The following is a 27,033-nucleotide window of genomic DNA, read 5'->3' on the forward strand; positions in this document are numbered from 1 at the left end:
TTTTATTGTCCAGTCAAATGAATTGTAGACAGATCATTGAAAATGTGGTTATCTGTTGTATTACTATGAGGTTATTTTTTTATTCATATTGACCCTGACCTCTGACCTTTGACCCTAGACGGCAGTTACTGCCTTCTTGCTTGGTACACCCACTGGAATATGTTTCCATGATGATTTTATTTTAATACAATCTTGTGTTAGTATATGTATTGGTATGTGGCTGTCAGTGTCATATAGTTTGATACTTGTATCAGCAAAGAACAATAAATAATACCAAGGTTTACCGTAGACACTGCAACCCAAAGCTCAGCGAAACCAAGGTAAAAGGCAGTAACTGACATAAGTGATGGCAATTACTGCCTTTTTCCTTGCATTCACTTTAACTTTTTTCAGTTACTGCAAATATGATCCCAAATTTTCTCCATAATATAACACAATTGAGGCAGGATATGTGTCCACATAATAAAGCATGTATTTAATGTATAAAAAATGTGAATAACACATTTTTGACCATATGCGCAGTTACTGCTCTTTTGCTTGGTAGGGCAGCACAGACCTGCGACCTGCATGCTGCCTTGAACATGCACACTTTCTATGCTTACGTAACAATGGTCCTATGTGGCTCAGTTGGTAGAGCATGGTGCTTCCAATGCTAGGGTTATGAGTCTGTTTCCCACGGGGGACCAGTATGAAAATGTATGCACAGCCGTGTATATCCCCCCCAAAGCAGACATCTCGACGGCCCTGAAAGAACTTCATTGGACTCTATGTAAACTGGAAACCACATATCCTGAGGCTGCCTTTATTGTAGCTGGGGATTTTAACAAGGCTAATCTGAAAACAAGGCTCCCTAAATTTTATCAGCATATCGAATGCGCGACCCGGGCTGGCAAAATTTGGGATCATTGCTACTCGAACTTCTGCGACGCATACAAAGCCCTCCCTCTCCCTCCTTTCAGCAAATCTGACCACGACTCCATTTTGTTGCTCCCAGCCTATAGAAAGAAACTAAAACATGAAACGCCCGTGCTCAAGTCTGTTCAACGCTGGTGCGACCAATCTGATTCCACGCTTCAAGATTGCTTCGATCACGTGGACTGGGATACTTTCCAGATAGCATCGGACAACAACATTGATGTATACACTGATTCAGTGAGCGAGTTTATTAGCAAGCGCATCGGTGATGTTGTCCCCACGGTGACAATTAAAACCTTCCCCAACCAGAAACCGTGAATTGATGGCAGCATTCACGCAAAACTGAAAGCGCGAACCATTGCTTTTAATCATGGCAAGGCGACCGGAAACATGACTGAATACAAACAGTGTAGTTATTCCATCCGCAAGGCAATCAAACAAACTAAGCGTCAGTATAGAGACAAAATGGAGTCGCAATTCAACGGCTCAGACATGAGACGTATGTGGCAGGGTCTACAGACAATCACGGATTACAAAAAGAAAACCAGTCCCGCCACGGACACCGATGTCTTGCTCCCAGACAAACTAAACAACTTTCTCACTTCCGTCATCATGAAGTGCTTTGAGAGACTTGTCAAGGATCATATCACCTCCACCCTAGACCCACTCCAATTTGCTTACCGCCTCAATAGGTCCACAGACGACGCAATCACACTGCACACTGCCCTAACCCAACTGGACAAGAGGAATACCTATGTAAGAATGCTGTTCATCGATTACAGCTCAGCATTTAACACCATAGTACCCTCCAAATTCATCATTAAGCTCGAGACCCTTGGTCTCAACCCTACCCTGGGCAACTGGGTCCTGGACTTTCTGACGGGCTGCCCCCAGGTGGTGAGGGTAGGAAACAACATCTCCACCCCGCTGATCCTCAACACTGGGGCCCCACAAGGGTGCATTCTCAGCCCTCTCCTGTACTCCCTGTTCACCCATGACTGCATGGCCATGCACGCCTCCAACTCAATCATCAAGTTTGCAGACGACACTACAGTGGTAGGCTTGATTACCAAGAAAGACGAGACGGCCTACAGGGAGGAGGTGAGGGCCCTCGAAGTGTGGTGTCAGGAAAATAACCTCACACTCAACTTCAACAAAACAAAGGAGATGATCGTGGACTTCAGGAAACAGCAGAGGGAGCACCCCCTTATCCACATCGGCGGGACAGTAGTGGAGAAGGTGGAAAGTTTTAAGTTCCTCGGCGTACACATCACGGACAAACTGAAATGGTCCACCCACACAGACAGCGTGGTGAAGAAGGCGCAACAGCGCCTCTTCAACCTCAGGAGGCTGAAGAAATTTGGCTTGTCACCAAAAACACTCACACACTTTTACAGATGCACAATCGAGAGTATGTTGTCGGGCTGTATCATCGCCTGGTACGGCACCTGCACCGCCCACAACCGCAGGGCTCTCCAGAGGGTAGTGAGGCCTGCACAACGCATCACCGGGGGCAAACTACCCGCCCTCCAGGACACCTACAACACCCAATGTCACAGGAAGGCCAAAAAGATCATCAAGGACAACAACCACCCGAGCCACTGCCTGTTCACCCCGTTATCATCCAGAAGGCGAGGTCAGTACAGGTGCATCAAAGCTGGGACCAAGAGACTGAAAAACAGCTTCTATCTCAAGGCCATCAGACTGTTAAACAGCCATCACTAACATTGGGTGGCTGCTGCCAACATACTGACTCAAATCTCTAGCCACATTAATAATTCAAAATTGGATGTAATAAATGTATCACTAGTCACTTTAAACAATGCCACTTTATATAATGTTTGCATCTTGCCTATGCTGTTCGGCCATCGCTCATCCATATATTTATATGTACATATTCTTATTCATTCCTCTACACTTCATTCCTTTAGACTTGTGTGTATAAGGTAGTTGTTGTGAAATTGTTAGATTACTTGTTAGATATTACTGCACGGTCGGAACTAGAAGCACAAGCATTTCACTACACTCGCATTAACATCTGCTAACCATGTGTATGTGACCAATAAAATTTGACATGATTTGAAATTTGATTTGATTTGGCTCAAATGTAAAGACAAGAAGATATTTATACAGTTGAAGTCTGAAGTTTACATACACCTCAGCCAAATACATTTAAACTCAAGTTTACAATTAGGATCACCACTTTATTTTAAGAATGTGAAATGTCAGAATAATAGTAGAGAGTATGATTTATTTCAGCTTTTATTTCTTTCATCACATTCCCAGTGGGTCAGAAGTTTACATACACTCAATTAGTACTTGGTAGCATTGCCTTTAAATTGTTTAACTTGGGTCAAATGTGTCGGGTAGCCTTCCACAAGCTTCCCACAATAAGTTGGGTGAATTTTGGCCCATTCCTCCTGACAGAGCTGGTGTAACTGAGTCAGGTTTGTAGGCCACCTTGCTCGCACAAGCTTTTTCAGTTCTGCCCACAAATGTTTTATAAGATTGAGGTCAGGGCTTTGTGATGGCCACCCCAATACCTTGACGTTGTTGTCCTTAAGCCATTTTGCCACAAATTTGGAAGTATGCTTGGGGTCATTGTCCATTTGGAAGACCCATTTGCGACCAAGCTTTAACTTCCTGACTGATGTCTTGAGATGTTGCTTCAATATATCCACATAATTTTCCTACCTCATGATGCCATCTATTTTGTGAAGCGCACCAGTCCCTCCTGCAGCAAAGCACCCCACAACATGATGCTGCCACCCCCGTGCTTCACGGTTGGGATGGAGTTCTTCGGCTTGCAAGCGTCCCCCTTTTTCCTCCAAACATAACGATGGTCATTATGGCCAAACTGTTCTATTTCTGTTTCATCAGACCAGAGGACATTTCTCCAAAAAGTACAATCTTTGTCCCCATGTGCAGTTGCAAACCATAGTCTGGCTTTTTTATGATGGTTTTGGAGCAGTGGCTTCTTCCTTGCTGAGAGGCCTTTCAGGTTATGTCGATATAGGACTCGTTTTACTGTGGATATAGATACGTTTGTGCCTGTTTCCTCCAGCATCTTCACAAGGTCCTTTGCTTTTGTTCTGGGATTGATTTGCACCTTTCGCACCAAAGTACGTTCATCTCTAGGAGACAGAACGCATCTCCTTCCTGAGCGCTATGACGGCTGTGTGGTCCCATGGTGTTTATACTTGCGTACTATTGTTTGTACAGATGAACGTGGTACCTTCAGGTATTTGGAAATTGCTCCCAAGGATGAACCAGACTTGTGGAGTTATACCATTTTTTTTCTTAGGTCTTGACTGATTTGTTTTGATTTTCCCATGATGTCAAGCAAAGAGACACTGAGTTTGAAGGTAGGCCTTGAAATACATCCACAGGTACATCTCCAATTGACTCAAATGCTTCTAAAGCCATGACATCATTTTCTGGAATTTTCCAAGCTGTTTAAATGTACAGTCAACTTAGTGTATGTAAACTTCTGACCCACTGGAATTGTGATACAGTGAATTAAGTGAAATAATCTGTCTGTAAAGAACTGTTACTTGTGTCATGCACAAAGTAGATGTCCTAACCGACTTGCCAAAACTATAGTTTGTTAACAAGAATTTTGTGGAGTGGTTTAAAAATGAGTTTTAATGACTCCAACCTAAGTGTATGTAAACTTCTGACTTCAACTGTAGTTACAGTAACCTCAAAATGTGGCCATGAATGTGTTACTCATTTTAAGTTTGAATAAATACAGTATATTAGTTTGTAAGATATTGATAAGATTTTGTAAGGCTATTTACTGTAGTGCAAAAGTTTTATTATCGACTCAACTAAATACCAACATTTGAAGGTGATGTATCTTTTGTGTCACTTAATTAGTCTGTCTTTAATTCCAATTTGCCTAAAAATTAATAATGAATATGTTGGATTCACATCTCCATCTGAACCAAACATCTAAGTTACAGAATAGGACTAAATCAAATCAAACATTAAATGCATTTTAAATAAAATTTGTGTTGATTTAGTCCTATTATTTCACTTAGATTTGTGGATGAGATGGAGACGTGAATCCAACATATCAATGATTACTTTGTAGACAAACTGGAATTAAAGACGATTAAGTCAGTGCCACAGATGGAACTATCCAAGCCGAAGATACATCTCCTTCAAATGTTGACATTTGGTTGTGTTGACAATCAAACACAATTCAATATCCAGTTTGTCTACAAATTAATAATTGATATGTTGGATTCACGTTTCCATCTCAACCAAACATCTAAGTTGACGAATATAATTGAATAAAATCAAACTTTAAATGTATATTCCAGATGGCTATTTTGTACCCCCCCAATATTTTCACAGGAGCTCCGCGATTTTGTTTATTCCAAATTCAATGGCTACGGTTCTGTCACTGGCCCACTACGGTACATCTCATGTCTGTGTCTGCGATGTTAGGCAACAAGAGAGTCAGAGCAGAGTGAGGAGGACGAAAGAGCAGGTAGGGAAGTTGGTGAGGTGAGTGTGATACTCCCTAATGTCAGGAGTGTACAGAGTGCAGCTTAATTAAACTCAGATTCAACTTTGGTGCACACATGTATCAAATCAGAATCAAATCATATTGGTCACATACACATATTTAGCAGATGTTATTGCGGGTGTAGCGAAATGCTTGTGTTCCTATTTCCAACAGCACATTTGTATCTAACAGTTCACAACAATACACACCAGTCTAAAAGTAAAAGAATGGAATTAAGAAATATACAAATATTAGATTGAGCAATGTCGGAGTATATACACATATGAGATGAGTTAAAGCAGTATGTAAACATTATTTTAAACATTATTAAAGTGGTCAGTGATTCCATGTCTATGTATATGGGTCAGCAACCTCTAAGGTGCAGGGTTATGTAACCGGCTGGAAGCCGGCTAGTGATGGCTATTTAACAGTCTGATGGCCTTGAGATAGAAGCTGTTTTTCAGTTTCTCGGTCCCAGATTTGATACACATGTACTGACCTCGCCTTCTGGATGATAGCGGGGTGAACAGGCTGTGGCTTGGGTGGTTGATTGCTCTATAGGTATTAGATGTGAATAAAGCATTTCACATATATTGTGAATTCTCTAATTACCTGTCATGTTCACAAACATACCATTGCGACAATGTCTGCATGATGAACTCATTGCAGCCTTTATCTGTGGGACACATTAAGACCTTCTACCTGACTATAAATAATAACTCTGGTCAACATAGTATTCGTCAATACACAATCTGTGACAAAGTATTGGAGATGTCATATCACTATATTACTGTATCCTTGGTAAACTACACTTCTTCCTAAATGTAATCTGTCACTGGCTTCCTCAGTCATACCTGTGCAAGAGGGTGAGAGAGGAGGAGAGACAGAGCACAAAGCAGCAGGAGGAGATACAGTGTAGATTCAGATTCAGACAGGAAGGTGTACAGGTGAGTTTGAAACAGGCTGCTGTCTCAGGACATGTAAAGTGCAGCTTCATAAAGCAAAGGTACACTTGATGATAGCAGCATGGCTCTGGAACTGGCACGAAAGATATAGTGTACACTACCCCACCTAAAAGCCTGCATCAATGACTACTGTTCTGCCACTGGCCCACTACGGTACATCTCATATCTGTGTCTGCTATGACAGGCAATCAGAGAGTCAGAGCAGAGTGAGGAGGATGAAAGAGGCCAATGATCGGATTGTCTCACGGGAGATCAACCACCTGCCACATTTTCTAAATCTGTGGGCGGCAACTCAATAAAAATGTATTATTTAATTTTGAACCAAAAGTGTATTGGTTAGCGTTTATGGCTCTGAGTCTGAAATTTAATAGGTAAACATTGTATTTACTATATTGCCCTTAAAACACCACTCAAATATATCTTTCCTCTCTTACTACGTTTTCTACAAACCTTCCAGAAGCCATGATTAATGTTAAACCTTGTTGAAGGCCAAGTGCCAAATTCTGTTTCCTGTGTTTTGTATCATATTTTGCAACAGCTGATGAAATTAACACTGTAAAAGTGTGAAAAAAATGTGATCATTGTTATTTCCTGATCATTTCTGGTTGAAAATACAATCTACACACAGTAGTGGTATGTGGGTAAAATCACTGGGGAATGATGTGGCTGTCCATGGTTCTGATTTCTGTGGGTATGCGTGCGTGTTCGTGCAAGTAGAAAAACATGTTAACTCACCCTACTTGTAGAGGAATGCCAATGCCATCCTCCTCTCTTTCATGTTGACGAAACGGTCTATGACTCTGTCATACAGTACACACTTTTATTTTTTGTTGGCCTACGCTACCTGGCTAAAATGCTTGATCAGTAGCCTAACTTCCATTCATAGGCAACATTAGCTAGTTAACATTAGCATTATACATCTAGCTACATATTGAACTTCCATCCTCTTAGGCCAGGGGCACAACAATGTATAAATTAATGGTTGGATCAGAATCGCTGTTATAATCATTGGCCAGTACGGAGAATTAAGTAAAACCACAAGTCCAAATCCCTAACTCCATCCATGGCTAATTTAGGAAAGGGACAATTTTAGCTAGCTGGCCAGCTAGCCACCGGAGGACAACAACACAACAAGATGCAACAATTGAAGTTTTTCTGTCAATTACATAATGCTTTCATTTGGATTGGATAGGAGTGACACCAAATCCAAGCTGGCTTCCCTTGATTCTTTTTTTGGTGCGCCAGGAACATTCACAGTTGAGCTCGCTCAGTTTAGTTCAAAGCTGATTGGCTAATTTTGTAAACTTTGTTTGTCAAGGGAGGCTAGATGCTCACTGGCTTCCCTTGCCTTCAATGCTACGGACGGCAACAATGTCATACTCGTTTGGACCAGACAGCATCAGACAGATGGCCTACACGTAGAGAGACAGAGGGGCGCTGTTTCGCTCGCTCGGATGCTTTCTCCTGTGAGATACATTCAGCCTCTTCCGAATTTAAGGAAAATTATGAAAAACAGAGAGACAAAATATCAATTTTTCTTAATTATTTTTTACTTTTAGTTTTTACTTAATTTTTGGGGGGGAAGACTGGCTTCTCTTGGCACCCATGAATACATGCCACTGTCTACACAGGAACTTCTAATCAGCAGGTTTTGCATGAGTGGAGTTTTGGCTTGCTTGGTGACATCACCAGGTGATATAAGTTAATAGACCAATAACAAATAGAGTTCCACCTCTCTGACAATAACAGCTAGTTTTCAGGCTACATATTTCTCCTATTAGGCCCCTCCGCTCGAGTGGATTGATACACACCAGAAAGGAACCGGCGAAGCGAGAGGGATAACTGGGCCCAAAATCTGTCTTCAGCAGGTGGCGATTTTGAGTTTTTTTGTTCACCAAGCGAGGAATTTTTGTTAGAAGGTCATTGAGAGTGTCGAATTTGGTAAACAAAAAAATGTAATGGCTTATTTGCTACATATGGCTGATTTGATCGAATAGAAGTTTCGTAATGATTAGGTTGTTACGAGTGTACTGATATAAGTAGGACACGTGACATACCGGCAACTTTGAGAAAAAAACTTTATATCAGAGTTGTGCCTGGTTACCACAGCCACAAAGTCATAACACCCGCCTACTTTATCTTCTAAATATGTGATTTTAAACCTTGTTTGAAAAATGTATTTTTGTTAAAAAGCTATTTTTGACCATTTTAGTGGAAAACAATTACAGTAAGGTACTTAATTGTTACCAAGAGAATTTGGTATTGAGATAAATAATGCAGGATAAATACGGCTACGCCCGTGGACAGTTAAACTGGCAGACTGTATTGACTTGTGGTATAGTTAGCGCTCGGAAAACGTAGTACATAAGGAAAGCACCAAAACAGCTTGATTTAAAGTGCATTCGGAAAGTATTCAGACCCCTTGACTTCTTCTACATTTTGCTACGTTACAGCCTTATTCTAAAATAGATTAAATAAAAACATGTCCTCATCAATCTACACACAATATCCCAAAACGACAAAGCGAAAACAGGTTTCTAGAAAGGTTGGCAGATGTGTGTATATATAGAGTACCAGTCAAAAGTTTGGACACACCTACTCATTCAAGGGTTTTTCTTTATGTTTACTATTTTCCACATTGTAGAATAATAGTGAAGACATCAAAACTATGAAATAGCACATATGAAATCATGCAGTAACCAAAAAAGTGTTAACATATATTTTATATTTGAGATTCTTCGAAGTAGCCACCGTTTTCCTTGAAACATATTTGCAAACTCTTGGCATTCAAAAAGCAATTTAATCAATTTTAGAATAAGGTTGTAACATAATAAAATTAGGAAAAGTTAATGGGTCTGAATACTTTCCGAATGCACTGTAGGGAAGGGGCATGCAAGCAGATGAGGAAATTTGGCTAGAATGGAAGAAATTATAGTGAACACCTGCATAAGGGCAAAGGTAAACCAGGGAGAAGACGCACTACCCCCCCCCCCCCCCCCCCCTCCTTGCCTAATAAAAAAACACAACCCTCCCCAAAGCATTTTTTGGGGTGTGACAATTCTCCCCTTTTTGGGCAAATTATTGCTTTACAATTCTGTTAAATCTATCATGGACAAGTGTTCAACATCTCAGTAATAATCTGAGATGCGCATTGCAATTGTAGCCTAAGAAAGACGACCTGGAACGCAACCATGGGGTTTGGCGCATCGATAGAAGAACGGTTCTCATTGGTAGAAGTGATATTGTTTTACCCAATCAGAGCGGTTGTTTTGCCAGAGTCATAGTGTCCACCAGGAAGAGAAAATGTTTACAGTCTTTGATTTTGTAAAAAAAAGAGGTATACCAGTTTGTTTTGGATTATGACTAACACGTCATAACCCGAGCATACATCGTTGTTGATTTGCCCTTCTCAACATGTACAGCGGACTTTTACCGAAAGGTCTGACCGATGCAGAAATGAGTTCAGACGATGAAGACGACCAAGGTGTTGCAAATCAAGAAATAGCCGCAACTAACGTTCAACGTCCTGCAGTTGGACTTTCGCCTGGTCTTAAGCAAAATTGTGTTACACTCGGAGACACAAGTTATTCTTCTATCCAGCCCTTCATAGAAAATGACCCGTGTTTGGACTCCTTACCCGGGATTCCGAGGAGATTTGGCAAGTATGTGAAGTGTTGCACCACCTTTCAAAAGCAAGTAAAATGTGGATATGCTACTCATTTGAAAAGCTACATTGTATGTTTTAATGTGACTAAAGACACCAACGTGATATACACGTCACACAAACATAATTTATTAAGTGTTGAAAAGGAGGTTTTCATTAATGGGTTAATGCTTTTGTTAATGCTAAATGTGAATGGTTGCGCTTCATGTTCTTTAGAAATTTAAAGAGCAACAGAAGAAAAAAAGATGAGATCAACACAATGAAACTCCCCCAAAAAAGACAGCAGAGAAAAGGACGATATAAGAAAGGTGAATTGCACTTTTTAACACATACCCATAATAGCCACTGAAGATAAAGATCAAGGACATCTTTGCTCTGGTCAGATGTAAGCCTAACCTACTTGACCTATCTATCACAGAAATAATGGAAAAGGGAAAACCAGAGCAGAGGAGTCATCCTGTGTCCAAGTGTCATGACCCTTGTTTTTTTGTTTTTTTAAGTGACTATTTACTAACTTTCATTTGTCCTTGTTCAATTCAGAATGGTATTATAATTGAGGTAATAGTCTTCTAGCTATACAAGTTGAACTGGAATGGATCCAAGGCAAACATAATTCAATTATATACAGTTCCATCAAAAGTCACTGAAAAAAATAGTCAACCAGTCTACCCCTTTTCATTGTTTTGAAGGGATATTACCACAGTGTAGTCTATATTTCTGAGGTCATGAGTCATGACACAATACAACAAAGGGTGATTTTTGGAGTTTACTTGGCAGTTCACAGGTAACCACGATTAATGTCTTTGTTTCACGTCACTAAACAGATGATACATCAGCAACTAAGAACATGGAATCAAACACTGAAAGGTAATGTAGGCCTATCTATTTTTGAAAATGTAATTGTATTACATACAGTTGAAGTGGGAAGTTTACATACACTTAGGTTTGAGTCATTAAAACTCGTTTTTCAACCACTCCACAAATGTCATGTTAACAAACTATATGGTTTTGGCAAGTCGGTTAGGACATCTACTTTGTGCATGACACAAGTCATTTTTCCAACAATTGTTTACAGACATATTATTTCACTCAATTCACTGTGTCACAATTCCAGAAGTTTACATACACTAAGTTGACTGTGCCTTTTAAACAGCTTTGAAAATTCCAGAAAATAATGTCATGGCTTTAGAAGCTTCTGATAGGCTAATTGACATAATTTGAGTCAATTGGAGGTGTACCTGTGGATGTATTTCAAGGCCTACCTTCAAACGCTGTGCCTCTTTGCTTGACATCATGGGAAAATCAAAAGAAATCAGCCAAGACCTAAGTAAAAAAAATTGTAGACCTCCACAAGTCTGGTTCATCCTTGGGAGCAATTTCCAAATGCCGGAAGGTACCATGTTCATCTGTACAAACAATAGTATGCAGGTATAAACACCATGGGACCACCAGCCTTCATACCGCTCAGGAAGGAGACGCGTTCTCTCTCCTAGAGATGAATGTATTTTGATGCGAAAAGTGCGAATCAATCCCAGAACAACAGCAAAAGACCTTGTGAAGATGCTGGAGGAAATGGGTACAAAAGTATCTATATCCACAGTAAAACGAGTCCTATATCATCATAACCTGAAAGGCCACTCAACAAGGAGACTGCTCCAAAACTGTCATAAAAAATGCCACTACGGTTTGCAACTGCACATGGGGACAAAGATTGTACTTTTTGGAGAAATGTCCTCTAGTCTGATGAAACAAAAATAGAACTGTTTGGCCATAATGACCATCGTTATGTTTGGAGGAAAAAGGGGGAGGCTTGCAAGTCGAAGAACACCATCCCGACCGTGAAGCAAGGGGGTGGCAGCATCATGTTGTGGGGGTGCTTTGCTGCAGGAGGGACTGGTGCACTTCACAAAATAGATGGCATCATGAGGACGGAAAATTGTGGATATATTGAAGCAACATCTCAAGACATCAGTCAGGAAGTTAAAGCTTGGTCGCAAATGGGTCTTCCAAATGGACAATGACCCAAAGCATTCTTGCAAAGTTGTGGCATTTTGCATGGCTTAAGGACAACAAAGTCAAGGTATTGGAGTGGGCAACACAAAGCCCTGACCTCAATCCTATAAAAAATTTGTGGGCAGAACTGAAAAAGCATGTGCGAGCCAGGAGGCCTACAAACCTGACTCAGTTACACCAGCTCTGTCAGGAGGAGTTGGCCAAAATTCACCCAACATATTGTGGGAAGCTTGTGAAAGGCTACCCGAAATGTTTGACCCAAGTTATACAATTTAATGGCAATGCTACCAAATACTAATTGAGTGTATGTGAACTTCTGACCCACTGGGTATGTGATGAAATAAATAAAAGCTGAAATAAATCATTCTCTCTACTATTATTCTGACATTTTTCATTCATAAATTAGATTGTGATCCAAACTGACCTAAAACAGGGAATTCTTACTAGGATTAAATGTCAGGAATTGTGAAACTGAGTTTAAATGTGTTTGTAAATTTCTGACTTCAACTGTAGCTCTACAATAAAGTCTTCAAGGCTGAGTCCCGGTACTTCACCCACTACAGCTTGCACACTTTCTTGCATGGATTTTAGAATTGTGGAAACTCGCTCTAGCCAATGCTTAGGCTACACCAATCCTATGCTTTTTAATCCATGACGGTAGGTGTTCAAGTGCAGACTTCTGAAAAAGGGTGGTGAATCGGGACATAGCCTTGTTGGTGTAGGCCTACCTAATAGCCTATTCTACTAGGGATTTCAAAAAATTGGATGGGTACTTATCACCCATGTATATTCTAAACATATGCTGTAGTCTTGTACTGAACCGATAATGAACATGAACACCATTTTTTTTTTTTCTCAGCAGAGAACCTCAAGCGGAGCATGAAAGGCATTGGGATGGGCTTACGCAGTACTTTGGCATCAATGATAGATTTCAACCTCCTGCCTGTAGCAAGCCTGCTCCCAAGGTAACAAAGATGTCTGCCACATTACTCGCCTGCCTGTCTGTGTTTAATGCCATCAAGTTATGGTAAAAGCATTGAACGTGTTCTGTCTTTCCATGCCTATGTAACTTCTCATTGTTTTATCAAATATGACAGGTGGATTAAGAGGTTTTTAGACTCAAATCTGACGTTGAGTAAAATATAAAAGATAGTGTTAAATGTAATGATGAGATTACCTTAATCTTGACATTTGGGATGATTCTCCACTGTCCTTTTTGGTTGAGATTAATGTAAGATGTAGATTTGCTCTAGAGAGAAGTGTATGTACTGCATGTCTGTACAAAGACCTGACAGCTCCTGCACACCTTGTTACTGTTTGTGGAAAGCTCCGTATACAACAATAACATAGCCTCTCACACTTTGAGTAGCCTAATTGTCAGACCCATGAATCTAGCCTACAGGGGCATGGATCTAGCCTGCATAGCACTAGCTTAGGCTATATTTTTGGAAACTCATGTATGGAAAATGGAATCACAGTCACCTGCTTTTGTTTTTGTGTGTCTCAGCCCTGCGTCTGTGTACAGGAAAGTGTTGGCGAATAGCTGTAGTGTGTGTGTGTCATAAGATAAGCAACTCTTGGGAAAATGTGTTTATTTCTAAATGGATTCAAGTAAGAAATTAAGTTGTGTACTTGATAAGTCTGAAGAAAGAGACATTCATATTTTTATATGTAAATTGTCATGTAAGCAAAGTGGTTGCAAATATAATAATTTTGTATAAGTTGTGGAATTTGTCCTAATTCAATTGGAAGTTCTAGTAATGCTTATTTGGAGTGTTATTTGAATTCACTTTATCTCAAAGTACCATAAAATTGAATTTTTGCTGAGTTTTTTACTCATTTTCAAAAGAGGAGGCCTACTTTGAATGGATAAGATATAATTAACAAGAAGCTGAATTAAACAGAACTTGTCAAGTCAACATAACGAGAAGGTCTTGCTCCTCCATGTTCAAACATTCTCATTAGTGATCAATGTCATTTAGACATTCATATTACATTAACAAATGTTAAGTCAATTACACACTAGGCACAAAATATTTTCTTTGGGACATGCACATTCAGTCTATAATTCAGTCCACATTGCCAGAAAAAAAGGCTACTGTAAAGTTGTGGTGGTAGAAGTTTGTATATATGTAGTTATTACTACCATCTTTCATTTCATTATTAGGCTCCACTTGCTGTCTTTTTCCAAATTCATTTGGGGGTGAGTGTGTCTTTATTTATATGTTTATATATGCCATTTAGCAGACGCTTTAATCCAAAGCAATTTACAGTCATGCGTGCAAACATTTTATATATATATAGGTGGGCCCGGGAATCAAACCCACAATCCTGGCGTTGCAAACGCCATGCTCTACCAACTGAACCACACAGGGCCATGAGTCCTTGAATCATTTTTATGAAGATGCTTCAGAGAGGGCTCCCCTAATATAGAAGTATAATATCTTGCCCGTCATGTGCCCTGTAAAAGATTTTTGGAGAAATGCTCTTTACTGTACTACTTCGGATAGTCTCCTTTTTTAGGGAACCACCCTGCAATCAGTAACCAGGGGCATCTTTGCCCCCTCCCCTGCTCCAGTCTGTAATGGAAATGTGTAATTAAAGAGTCACATTTATGTTTGGTAACCCCCCCCCCCAAAAAAAAAGATTTCCCTTCTAATATCCAATCAAAAAGGTTTTCTACATATTTGTATTAATAGCAATCCTATAAAAAATAAGGCCCAGGGGAAGTTACTCTTAGATTTTCCCCCCTTTCTATTTCTAAAATCACAAAATGTTCCCCTTCTCTCCAGTCCAGCCTAGAAAAGAGCATAGAGAGCGCCATCGCTGAAGGGGACTTTGGGAAGGCGGAGGAGATGAGCGACAGACTCGCCACTCGAGAGGTACGTTGCACTGATAAGAGATCTTTGGGGCGCTCCCGCTGTGACAAATCAAACTAATGGATCCGCGGCCATTTCTTCCTGCAAAGACATAGGGGAACAAAAACACACACAGGCACACTTGATTGAGAAGTCCTGCAGCCCTTTTCCATTGAGTTAATGGAAATCCCTCCCCCTTAGTTTTGAAGTGTGGCAGTGTCTAAAGGACTTTTGGCTCTGCTTTTTAATGAAGGGGTACATTGCCTTCAAGCCAACTTTTAAAACATTCTCAAGGTGCAAGTTTCATACCTTTGAAGTGCACACGTCCCTAAATGCTATGCCTGCAGTTTTGAAACCACTCGTCTCGGCAGGCATCATGGATCAAGCGGTTTGAAGCTAATTTAGTAGAAAATGTAGCCCACGCACCCATAATTGCAGTTAAAAAGACACAGCTACTACTTTTCATAGTTGGGGATTACAGTATGTTCAATTGTCACAACTAGAGGTGAGAGATGTGATGCTCTTATAGAAGCAGTGATATTCGTGCATCAGTACAGCATACGCGCTATTAAGTCTGTCAGCCATGTACCTAAACCTTAATTCAGATAAACACTTGAACTTCAACAAAGGTTAGGCAATGCACGCAAAATCGTCGTACTCTATCAAACATTAAAACCTAGTTCTCTATTAAAAATGTTGATGAGGGACACGCACGGTAAGTGATTTGATTTTACGTGCCAGCAGACTGATGTTGAAGACTGGTTCTTGTACCCAGCATAAAATAAAACAGACGATAAAACACAATAATGCAAATGGCCAAAGAAAAGGTTAGAGAAATTCAAATAAACTTGCTTTGTGGCTGACAAAGTGGCACCTGTAGTTCCAGAAAGCCTCTTAGAGCACTAGTGGATTTGGGCAGACTTAGCTGAGGTTCTTTGCCTCTCTGTCACCTCCCTTGTAGCTTGCCAGGAACATGAAGGATGGGCTTGACAGCAGTCTGGCAGCCATAGCTCACTCTGTATCTGTGTTTACCTCATGCTCAGAACAGTGAATTGACTGAAGTTTTCAAGACATTCTCACATACAACAAAACTGGTGAGTAAGAAACTGCATTCATTGTTCTGTAATGCCTGGTAACATTTAGCCCAATATCAGCCTGTCTGTAAAATTGTCTAAATGACAATGAGAGCTAATGACAAGTGACCTACAAATTCCACCGACTTCTTGTAAATAGATAGGAAAATACAGCGCATACAGTACCATGAATGAGTAGGACATAGACATTTCACCATTTATTCTACTGTAGTATGTTGACCATGTTGCACAGAAGGGGATACTGATGTGTTACTGCTGCAATATCCCTTTTCAAATATGTTTTTCTCCGTCTCTTTAGTGGATGTTGGACCAAATATACAGTATCTATGGTAGAGGATAAACTTGAGAGAAGTGTAGTTTGCTACAGATGGCTCAAGTGGTGGCTGCTGGCAGCGTCAAGGTTGCGGCTTCATTTCCTAGTTAAATAATAGCATGTGGTGTATTAAACATGCTCTGGGGAAATGTGCGTAGAAGTGGAGCGTTTTATACCCACGTCTAATTCTTCCTGAGTTCAACCTCATTGCACTTTGCAAATGATGATTGAGACACTAGTGTTGACTCTGGACAGTCCTATGGTGACAAACATTTAGTGGATCAATATTCCCAACTGTGGTCAGAATACATTTCAAGGTTATTATTGAAGCGTCTCATTTGATACTGTATGTAATGGCTTATTTGTTTACTGTCATAACACTTGAGAGACATTATTATGGCAGGCTTTTTAGTGGAGGAATCGTACCAGGTTTTCGTAGTGGAAAGAACGGAAAAGGATTTAGACAGCTGTGAAGTACTGAAGAAAGCTGTGTCTGTCCCCCAAGGCATTGTTTGTAAAGAAACACAGTTCACAGTGTACCAGGTTGTCACAGTATTTCAATTCTCAATCTGCCAGCATTGCTTTTCGAACCAAAGTGAAATGTCTGAAGATGTTCCTCCAATAAAGGAATTGTTTGTTTCTGCTGTGTTTTGAGCTCGCGACAATCAATTCATTATTTTGTTGTTGACTTTGAATCTGAATATTAAAACAATTTGGTAAAACCCTTTTTTTTAAGGCTTCTTATAAATTCTCTGATACATGTGCTTTCATCTGTTCGAGTTCTAAAATACACTGCCAGAATATTACAGGTTGCTTTGAGATTGTCTCCTCATTAAAGTATATATTTAAATATTCTCCAAAGTCTGAAATTCTTTGTTTCAAATACTTTTTAAAGCTCGATTCTTCTTAAAAGTTCAAGTTAAGTATTAAGTCCACCAAAATGTGACACAAAGCAATCACATTTCTTCTTAGGTATCTGTTCATATTATTAACTGGTACCTTACTGAGGCAGTGTTGTTTCAAAGGAAGCTCTTTCGTTTTCATCGCTAATACCTTTACATTTTAGAAAACCATTGTTTGCAGATAGGGTTGGCAATGTTTCTTCTTTTCTCACGTGCAGTTTGGTTTGTTGATCTTTTGCAGAGCCGTACTTTTCTTGTTGTTTCTCAAAGGCCGGCTTAGAAGTCCCAAAATACTCGGAATAGCTTCTGGCCCCTAAAGTACTTCTTAATATTAGTTCAGTAGATTAAGTGGTGCAAGTCTTCCAGTTAGGGCACTTGCGACACCATCCTTTGATTACTGAACATTATTTTACACAGCTGTACGTTGCATATGGAGTAATTAATTTCCTTAATTAGCATAATATTAAGCGCTATATATAACTCGCTCACCCTCTGTCAGGAGAGTTGATAGGATCCGGCAGCTCATATTTAAAAGATGGATTCCAGAAAGCATTCCTGAAAAATGCAACAAAGAAGGCTGTATTCAGTTAAAACGTATATCCAATAATACAGCAACTGTTATAAGCATTCATAACAGCGCATAGCTTCTTATAACTGCCTACACAAGTGCATAAATGCCTATTATTCATTCATTCATAATACATTATGAATGAGTTTAACAGCTAGCCCTAAGTAAAATAGCTAAGCACAACTTAATCCAATGGTGATTTGTAATTCACTGTCTCTTCAGCGGACTTCCATCCTGCAACAATTGATTACATCCCTCTCCTCTACAAACCGAGCAATAAACCAAGCAATAAGCTCCCTTTTTTAATATTTCGTTTTTTTACTCTGAGGCAGCACTTTTTATATAATAAGTGAGAATAATACAAGACAAAAGACTGTCACACCGTGTTAGTGCTTCCAGTTTCCCCTTAGCAGTGATCACAGCTATTAGCGTACATTACCACTTCAAAACAGAAACGATGTATTCTGACACAATAGGGGGTGTCGTATCCTTTTCATGAGTTCCAGAAGCTAAAGAGTATGGAAATAATGGAAAGAAAGAAACACCTGCATGGTTCATCATAAACACTTGGCTAACCACTGGTAGTCTAAAGTACAGAACCCAGAGAAATTTCACTCTTCAACACACCATAGATAGGTGGTTAGGAGTGACATTTCTGAACACAGAAAGACACGCCAAATTATCCACAGGTGCTGCTCGTGGCAATAAGTAGCAAATTAACAGTCACCTGACGTTAGATCATTGTATGACTGAGCTATAGGCCTAGAGTCATGTAAATGGTGGTTGCTTGAAGGCCAGATATGCTGTGTCCCCAGGCTAACTTGCATTTTTACTTCTCATACCACTCAAAATGGTATGATATTATTATGACCCTAATTTCTTCTACCATTTCAATGAAGCAAGAGATACAGTACCAGTCAAAAGTTTGGACGCACCTACTCATTCCAGGGTCTTTCTTTATTTTTACTATTTCCTATATTGTAGAATAATAGTGAAGACATCAAAACTATGAAATAACACATGGAATCATGTAGTAACCAAAATAGTGTTAAACAAATCAAAATAGATTTTAGATTCTTCAAAGTAGCCACCCTTTGCCTTGATGACAGCTTGGCACACTCTTGGCATTCTCTCAAGCAGCTTCATGAGGATTGTTTTTCCAGCTGTCTTGAAAGAGTTCCCACATATGCTGAGCACTTGTTGGCTGCTTTTCTTTCACTCTGCGGTCAAACTCATCCCAAACCATCTCAATTGGAGGCCAGGTCATCTGATGCAGCACTCCATCATTCTCCTTGGTCAAATAGCTCTTACACAGCCTGGAGGTGTGTTGGGTCATTGTCCTGTTGAAAAACAAATGATAGTCCCACTAAGTGCAAACCAGATGGAATGGCTTATCGCTGCAGAATGCTGTGGTAGCCATGCTGGTTAAGTGTGCCTTGAATTCTAAATAAATCACTGACAGTTTCACCATCAAAGCACCATCACACCATCTCCTCCATGTTTCACGGTGGGAACCACACATGCGGAAATCATCTGTTCACCTACTCTGCGACTCACAAAGACACAATAGTTGAAACCAAAAGTCTCATTTGGAATCATCAGACCAAAGGACTGATTTCCACTGGTCTAATGTCCATTGTTTGTGTTTCTTGGCCAAAGCAAGTCTCTTCTTATTATTGGTGTCCTTTAGTAGTGCTTTCTTTGCAGCAATTCCACCATGAATGCCTGATTCACGCAGTCTCCTCTGAACAGTTGATGTTGAGATGTGTCTGTTACTTGAACTCTGTGAAGCATTTATTTGGGCTGCAATCTGAGGTGCAGTTGACTCTAATGAACTTATACTCTGCAGCAGAGGTAACTCTAGGCCTTCCTCTCCTGTGGCGGACTTCATGAGAGCCAGTTTCATCATAGCGCTTGATGGTTTTTGCGACTGCACTCGAAGAAACTTCTTGTTTCTTAAAATTTCTTGAAATGTTTGATATTGACTGACCTTCATGTCTTAAGGTAATGATGGACTGTCATTTCTCATTGCTTATTTGAGCTCTTCTTGCCATAATATGGACTTGGTGTTTTACCAAATAGGCTGTCTTCTGTTTACCACCCCTACCTTGTTGCAACACAACTGATTGGCTCAAACGCATTAAGAAGGAAATACATTCCACAAATTAACTTTTAATAAGGCACTCATGTTAATTGAAGTGCATTCCAGGTGACTACCTCATGAAGCTGGTTGAGAGAATGCCAAGAGTGTGCCAAGCTGTCATCAAGGTTACTTTGAAGAATCTCAAATATACACTTCTACAATGCAGAAAATAGTAAAAATAAAGAAAAACCCTGGAATGAGTAGGTGTGTCTGAACTTTTGACTGGTACTGTATATTAGGAAAGAAACCCATACCACCATAGCATGCATCGCTTTGGAAACCACTGTTTACGTACTGTAAAGCAAAGGTGGCACAACATGGCTATTTAGGTGAGAAGAGGAGCTGAACTAAGACTGTTTCATGTTATTTTGGTATTTTCTCTTTTCAGTACCTTTCCCTGTGATGCCACATTTTTTTAATGAGCATTGCTTTTGTGGAAAACACTCGTTATCAGATTTAAGCTGTGCCCGCCCCACATCAGAAAATGAGGCTCTCTTCCTCTCTCCTGCAAGGCCCCCGGGCGACTGAGAAACAGTTAAGGAAAGTCTCTTCTTCGTTCCTTTTTCCTTCAGCATAAGCAATTCATCACAGAATGAACTCTTATTGTATGCGTCTCTGGATGACTCACATGCAGTTTCTGCCCATTCATTTTGAAATGGATTTTGTGAAATGGTTACTAAGCTTTTATCATTTGCTTGGGAATCTCATTTAGATTATTGTATTTCATTAATTACTTGATAGGCAAAGCATACTTTTCAATGTAGATTTTTTTTTTTTGTGCTGTTTAATTAATTAGCATGTTTTCTCTTTTAATTAAAGCCATTTTTTTTTATTAAAGCCCACAGCAAAACACATATATAATTTGTTTGTAATTAGGCCTTAATTGGTGGTAGTGGAAGCTTAGCACCCTTAGTTTCTTTTTTCATGATTGCCATTTTATTGCCAGTCAGTCATTAATTAAACTGTTTTTCTAATTAGCTTATAAAACTGTTGATGGCACATTATTGTAAGTATGAGTTCAAAGCTTGCTAATAAGCCTTCCCTACTCAGAAGAGGCAAGATAATGGAATATGCACAAAGCGGGCAAACTTTCCGACTCTCTTTCAGTCCCTAAAGATGACAGTATCTAGCATCAGATTATTAGGGAGCAGAAAAATAGAGACATGCATTATACCACTGGCAGTTCGGCAATATCTTCCCAGGAGTGGCTCTCTTTTTGCATGTCATGTAATGCTGTTTGTCAAATTGGCAGCAAGATTACATAAACCTCTTACACGACTGCCCCCTGAATGACAATAATGCTCATCTTTATTGAGAGAATATGGCAATGCATCCTGAATTAAAAAATGATATGGCAAGGATATACAGCTCATGGCTTTGATTAGATAAGCAGTCAAATGGTCTCACCAGACAACCAATGCCAGTAATGCTTTGATGTACTTAGATGTTTTTTAACACCTACAGAATAAGGACTATTCGTCATCACAAAAAAATGGACTGAAATTCCATATTGACCAAGTTTCGCCCACTTCCCAGGACTCAAAACCGGTTCCAGCGACTGCCAACACAACTCCTTAGCTGTTACACCAAGAGATCTAAAACCTCTTGACGAGTTTGCTAGGTGTTGGATTAAAGTCGCGTCACTACCCCTCTTCGTCCCCATCTCAAGTTCCTAATGCCTGGGCACACCTTCGATGGCCTCATGGTAGCGCCATTACACTTCTGACACCAATTCGCAAATTCGGTGGTAGCCCTGACCAGGACTCAAACTTGGGTCATTGGATTGTCAACCCAACTCCTCATAGCCTTTATGACAAGATCAACTCAGGACCTCTTGATGAGGTAGCTACACACTACAATATATTGCATACAGTGTTTTCAACTTACATATTGAACACTTTGACATACTTGATTACATTGTGTATGTTGATTCATACAGTAATTATTAATTTAACATGTTCTCACCTGAGATTTAAACTCACAACCTCTTGGTTCACAGCATTCCAGTCTTCCTGCTACGTGTTAAAAACGTCCCTGGGACAAACCGGGAACTAGACAACGGCCAGGGGACCATGACACAACATCCAAAGAACGTCCTAAAAACCATCCCTGGGACAAATCGGGAACTAGATAAAACCTCCAGGGGAACATGACACAATGTCCCAAGAACATTCAGGGGACCATTGGACAAACCGGGAACTATAAAAACGTCCCAAAGAGAACGTTCCCTTGGGACCATCATGCAACATCCTAAGGAGTAGTAAAATTAAAGTCCTGAGAATGTCCTGACATGGTCCTCAGTGACGTCCTGGGAACTTACAGGGAACTAGACAAAGGTCCCCCCAGAGAACGTTCCTTTGGGACTGTCACGCAATGTTCTTAGAATGTTTTTAGAAAGTCCAGTGGGATAATAATCGCTTCGTAACCCTTGAGGGACCTAATGGGAATGTCGCCGCATGTCTTCAGGACGTCCCCAGTTTGCTGGGCTTCACTCAAATCATTGTCAAGACTTGTTCTTATCAACATAATAATTTCTTTGTTTAACTTGCACCGATAGGACAACCAATAATTGGAAATAGATTGAATGGCATCAAAGCAATTTAGTGGACAGACTGCCTTATGCTTCATTGTCGCAGTAATGCTTTTACATGGCATAAACAAGGTCAAGTTGAAGTATAGCAATCTGACTTTTCAGACTAGAAACCCATTTTTCCTTTTTTCCTCCCTACCTCGATTCTTCGAAATTAGACTGAAATTACATATGAGCTGCCTAATCTGATATTTATTCCATTCTTATATAGCCCTGCTTTCCAAAGTTGACTAAGGCCACATTATTTAGGCATTAAGGTAGTGTGATAAGGGAATTAGGCTGGTCATTAATCGTTTACACGTCAAATGCAGCGGAGCAGCTCGGGGTGGTGATTTAGCGAGGCAAAGCCACATAGCCCCTGTTAATCCACCTCTCACATGTTTTAATTGGAAGAGGCTTCCCTGGATAGGACATTTTATGAATGGGTTTAAGGCCATTTCTTCCTTAAAGCCATCATTTATTTCATATTGTTAATACCAGCCTGAACACTTTATTAATATAGAGAAGCATTTGCGTTAAGTTGAATCTTCTCTCCCTACCATTATCTTTTGAAGCTGCTGCTGTTGTTTGTAATGTGTATCTTGGAATATCCAAGGATTCTGAGAAATGCACAGAGTTATCAGTAAATCATTGTGATGACTATGAACTCATGTTGGTAAACTGGTTGAAATACCTGCATGATCCCCAATGTCTTGCATACTTTGGAAGGGATTCCATTTGTGTCACTGACAGAAGCCACATCCATGCTGTCTATGCAGTAGGCTGTGCCACAGCATAGAAGTCAGCTCAAAGGGGACTATGATCGATAACTTGCATTATCTCAATACTATATTGTGTCAATACAATGGACATGCCTTATCACGGCCTTATCTTTAACATGGCCTGTGCTGAAGTGAGATATATAATATATATATATATATATATATATATAGCGAGGCCACATATTTGGGAGTCCACTTGAATCTCTATGACAACCCAACCATGAGTGACAACAAAGTGGTACTATTGATTTAACTTTCCTAGTGGTTGTAAGCTACTGCAGCAGCGGCAGTATAATGCAGCAAAAATCCGCTGCCTGCAAACCTTCCAAAGGTCACAGTATTAATCCTTTGAATAAACCTTGTGTTAAATGGAGGCTGTGCTCAGGACAGAATTGAAAGAAAAGAAAAGGGTTTTGGGGAGAAGAAAATTGAAGCTATCGGACACTAAATCTTCATTTTAACATTGGTCTTACGGAGACATGGAATATGCTTGTATGACTACTTTAAACAAAGAACACATGAGGTTTTTGCGTCGAGTAGGCCCATTTTTCTTTTCTAGCTTTGTATTTTTATTCTGGCAGCAAATGTTTTCATTTTTGCTGGCTTGTGATTTGAAAGGATTTGGCACTAAGACACACACAAGGGGAGGGGGAGGAAAAAATCCTGAAAAGTGGATCAAAAAGTAAATGAAAAATAATGTCATATTACAGAAAATATGAGAGGCTAATTTGTGCCGACTTTTTGCTAATTTTGTTCTCGCCACAGAAAGAGGAGCCGTCACCTGCTCGGCGCCACAGCGCTGACAGTGCCAGTGATCCATGAAATAAGCTGCCGCTGGCTTTGTTCAGATAAGAATGAACAAATCTGCACAATGTACTGCTCTCGGAATCTCATTTTCATACTTGCATGCAGGCTAAAAGAAATAAGCTGTTTGCAGGCTTGATTAATCAGACATTTGAGGGCTTTTTTTTGTCTCTTTGATCTGTTCTGTCGCCTAGGTAACTTGGTTGACATTAATGTTGAGCCCCAGTAAAGACAATCAGGGATGTAGACTGCATTGATAAAAAAAGAAAAAATGTAAAGACCTTTACCGCTTTAACCGCTCAGTGGCTGCATTCAAAAGGGAAGAGGGGGGTATGTGAGAGGGTTTTAATTATGTCAAAGTGTCAATGTGTCGGTGTCTTTTTTTTGTTGGCGGGGGGTTTAGGAAGGCGTGGTTTCTAGACATTTTGAATTTCAAATGCTCCCCACAGGAGAGCAGGTTAATGTGGGTAATCCTTGTGTTCAAAAAAAGATACATCTCTGGTTGTAAAGCTCATGGAGCCATTTAGCATCTTCCAATTTCATTTGATTTTCTCTCAAAACGATGCCTCTTTTACCCAATGACTTTATTTTTTGGCAAATGTGTGAACGCAGGAGAATTGTCAACAATTGAATAAACCTTCAGATGTATGATCCCAGCCTGCGCCACATCCAAGCAAAAGCATTTAGCACCTACACCACTTAAACATGGTGCTCAAAATGGCCTAGTGTTATCTGCTGGCAAATCTACTCCCAACATGAGAATGATCACCCATTGTAACTTTCCCTTTCTCCAGAGTTCTGCCTAGAAAACATGATTTATGGGCCTTTAAACCTATAAAAAAATTGCAAGGAATTAGAAAACTGTCATAGTATGTTAGCTTCAGGTTATGCAGACGCTTTTACAAATCTTCCAAGTGACTGTATAGATGAATGCCTCGAGGGCCCAGCCGGAGCCCAGTACTTGCAGCCAGCTGAAGCCCTTATCTCAAATCCAAGCAAAGTACCATTAATCTTTTTGAAAGACCTTTATGGCTTTTAATGTATCCCAAATTAGAACATTTTTTCACCCTTGGTTCCTGAAATATGGTGATAAAAAGCCTTTAGAGTTAAATGTTTCCTGGCTGCTTGCACTGTCCTGCTTAATCCCAACATTTTGTCTTTCTAATAAAGTTTATCCCACTTAATTATATATATTTTTTAAATTGACTAGCATGTTTTTTTGTGTTGTTGAGAAATGGTGGCACATTTCTTCACTGCCTTTTTTTTTTTTTTTACTTTTTTTTTCTTTCCCCTGATTGTACTCTATGAGTGTTAGATAATTATTTCTAAAGGTTTGGAGATTTGTTCCAAGTGTGGAGTGACTGGATGTTGCCTTCTGTTTCCTGTGCTTCTGTGTGACTGGGGTTATTGGGATTCTTCTGCTCAACAATACATGCACTTCCTCACAGATATTTGAACAAAACGTGTTTGCCACTTGCAATCACGGTCATTCCTTTTAACTTCTGATTTAAAGATCTGCACGTTTCAAATCAAATGTTTTCCTTTACTGTACATCCAAACGATGAAGTAAATATTATGACAGTCATGGTAAATGGTTGACTGTCTTATTTTCGATTACTGTTAAGCAGTTGAATGTGTATTTACTATGTTTTTTTCTTCACCAACCCACAATCTAGGTGCCGTCATTGCATCGTGGTCAGGGTGAGACAAAACGGGAACCGGAGGCACTCATGAGAAGACACCCTGACATATCAGTTGGAAGAGCTCTGCTTGCCAGAGAGACTGATTTACATCATCTAAGGGGCCTTGTCTCTCTTTCAATAGTTGGCCGTGAAAATCGCGCAAGCCACCGATTGCCGTGACTTTGTGCAAAGCAAACAGGAAGTGGAGGCTTCGCGGGCAGCCCAGAAAAGGAAGGAACAAATCGCTTGGGGGTTTGTCTTTTTTACTCTCCTCCCCACAATTATCTCCCTAATTTACATTCAATTGCAGTTTGTTAGTGACATACATTTGTTATGCATATTTTGCTAGCTTGCCAGCTTCTTTCTTACTTATTTCATGCACAGGTATAAATACATGCTAGGGTTTGACTATACAGAGAAAGTGTGTACTGTAGCCGTCGTTTAACATTAGACAGGCACTTTTTGAACTGTCACAGTGGATGTCATGGTAAGAATATGTGTAAAATGTGTTATGCTAATGTCTAAGAACAACACACAACTAACTGTTATTTCAAGCTCTCAAGAACATGGAAATATGTATATTTCATACAGATTCATTTTTGTCATTATAATTTCTCTAATAAGTAATACATTTTGCAAAGAAGTTTTGCTAAATCAGTATTTTAACATTGATTCAGGTTTGAAGCCAAGCAAAGATGGGAAACCAAAAGCAACATGGGCTATATGTGACTTTACGTCTTCACTGAAGAGAAAGAAAATGAAGATTTGTGTAATTTCTCAGTTAATTTAATGACGTTTGTGTTAGATAACATTTTTGTTTATGCATATAATTTTTTCTTCACGTTTGTACCATCATATTTGTGAGAAATTGTCAAGATACTGTACACAACTAACAATAAAAAACATCTAATCTGTAAAGAAAAAATTGAATTTATGGAATGTTCAAATTAATTCTCTGAGCACTCCATGGTGGCTGCTTTATGTGCTATTTTCCATTACATTTCTGTGATTTTTAGCATTTCGTGGATTTTTTTCATTCAAATTAAATCTGGTGTACATTACTGGATGATACGTTTATTCATTGCTGTAAAGTGGGTTAATCATGAAGGTGCTCCTTTCTTCTGAGGAGGTAGAGAAAGAAAAGATTAGGTTCCTAATGCAATGTACGGGATAATGTGCGATAGGATTTGCCTGTGCAAAATGAAATTTGGCTGCTGTAAACTGTTGTGAGCAGTCGTAAACTGT

General features: G+C 39.8%; 1 protein-coding gene across 15 annotated transcripts; it reads left to right on the top strand.

The window, feature by feature from the left end:
* The first annotated feature begins 9,674 nt into the window (after positions 1-9,674).
* Positions 9,675-26,854, top strand: LOC106604631 (protein FAM204A). 15 transcript variants are annotated; one of them, XR_006770040.1, is made up of 9 exons: positions 9,675-10,058; positions 10,277-10,368; positions 10,885-10,927; positions 12,933-13,038; positions 14,241-14,276; positions 14,866-14,955; positions 15,975-16,025; positions 25,783-26,040; positions 26,466-26,854. XR_006770040.1 is itself a non-coding variant. In XM_014199507.2 (8 exons), the coding sequence occupies exons 1-8, from the start codon at positions 9,811-9,813 to the stop codon at positions 26,515-26,517; spliced, it is 777 nt and encodes a 258-aa protein (XP_014054982.1). In that variant the 5' UTR covers positions 9,675-9,810; the 3' UTR covers positions 26,518-26,718. The 15 variants fall into 15 exon arrangements, 8 of the variants coding, with proteins under 8 accessions (XP_014054982.1, XP_014055018.1, XP_014055001.1 ...); XR_006770041.1 differs by having other exon boundaries at positions 12,936-13,038; positions 26,466-26,718; XR_006770044.1 differs by lacking the exon at positions 15,975-16,025 and having other exon boundaries at positions 26,466-26,718.
* The last annotated feature ends 179 nt before the right edge of the window (positions 26,855-27,033 follow it).

This window comes from Salmo salar, chromosome ssa01 (assembly GCF_905237065.1).
Source record: "Salmo salar chromosome ssa01, Ssal_v3.1, whole genome shotgun sequence".
In the NCBI taxonomy this organism is placed as follows: domain Eukaryota; kingdom Metazoa; phylum Chordata; class Actinopteri; order Salmoniformes; family Salmonidae; genus Salmo; species Salmo salar.

Excerpts from the sequence above, each read along its gene's own strand:
- LOC106604631 (XM_014199507.2), top strand. The coding sequence starts at position 9,811 with ATGTACAGCGGACTTTTACCGAAAGGTCTGACCGATGCAGAAATGAGT. Across the intron at positions 10,059-10,276 it reads ATTCCGAGGAGATTTGGCAA|AAATTTAAAGAGCAACAGAA; the intron begins GTATGTGAAGTG and ends CATGTTCTTTAG. Across the intron at positions 10,928-12,932 it reads ATGGAATCAAACACTGAAAG|CAGAGAACCTCAAGCGGAGC; the intron begins GTAATGTAGGCC and ends TTTTTTTCTCAG.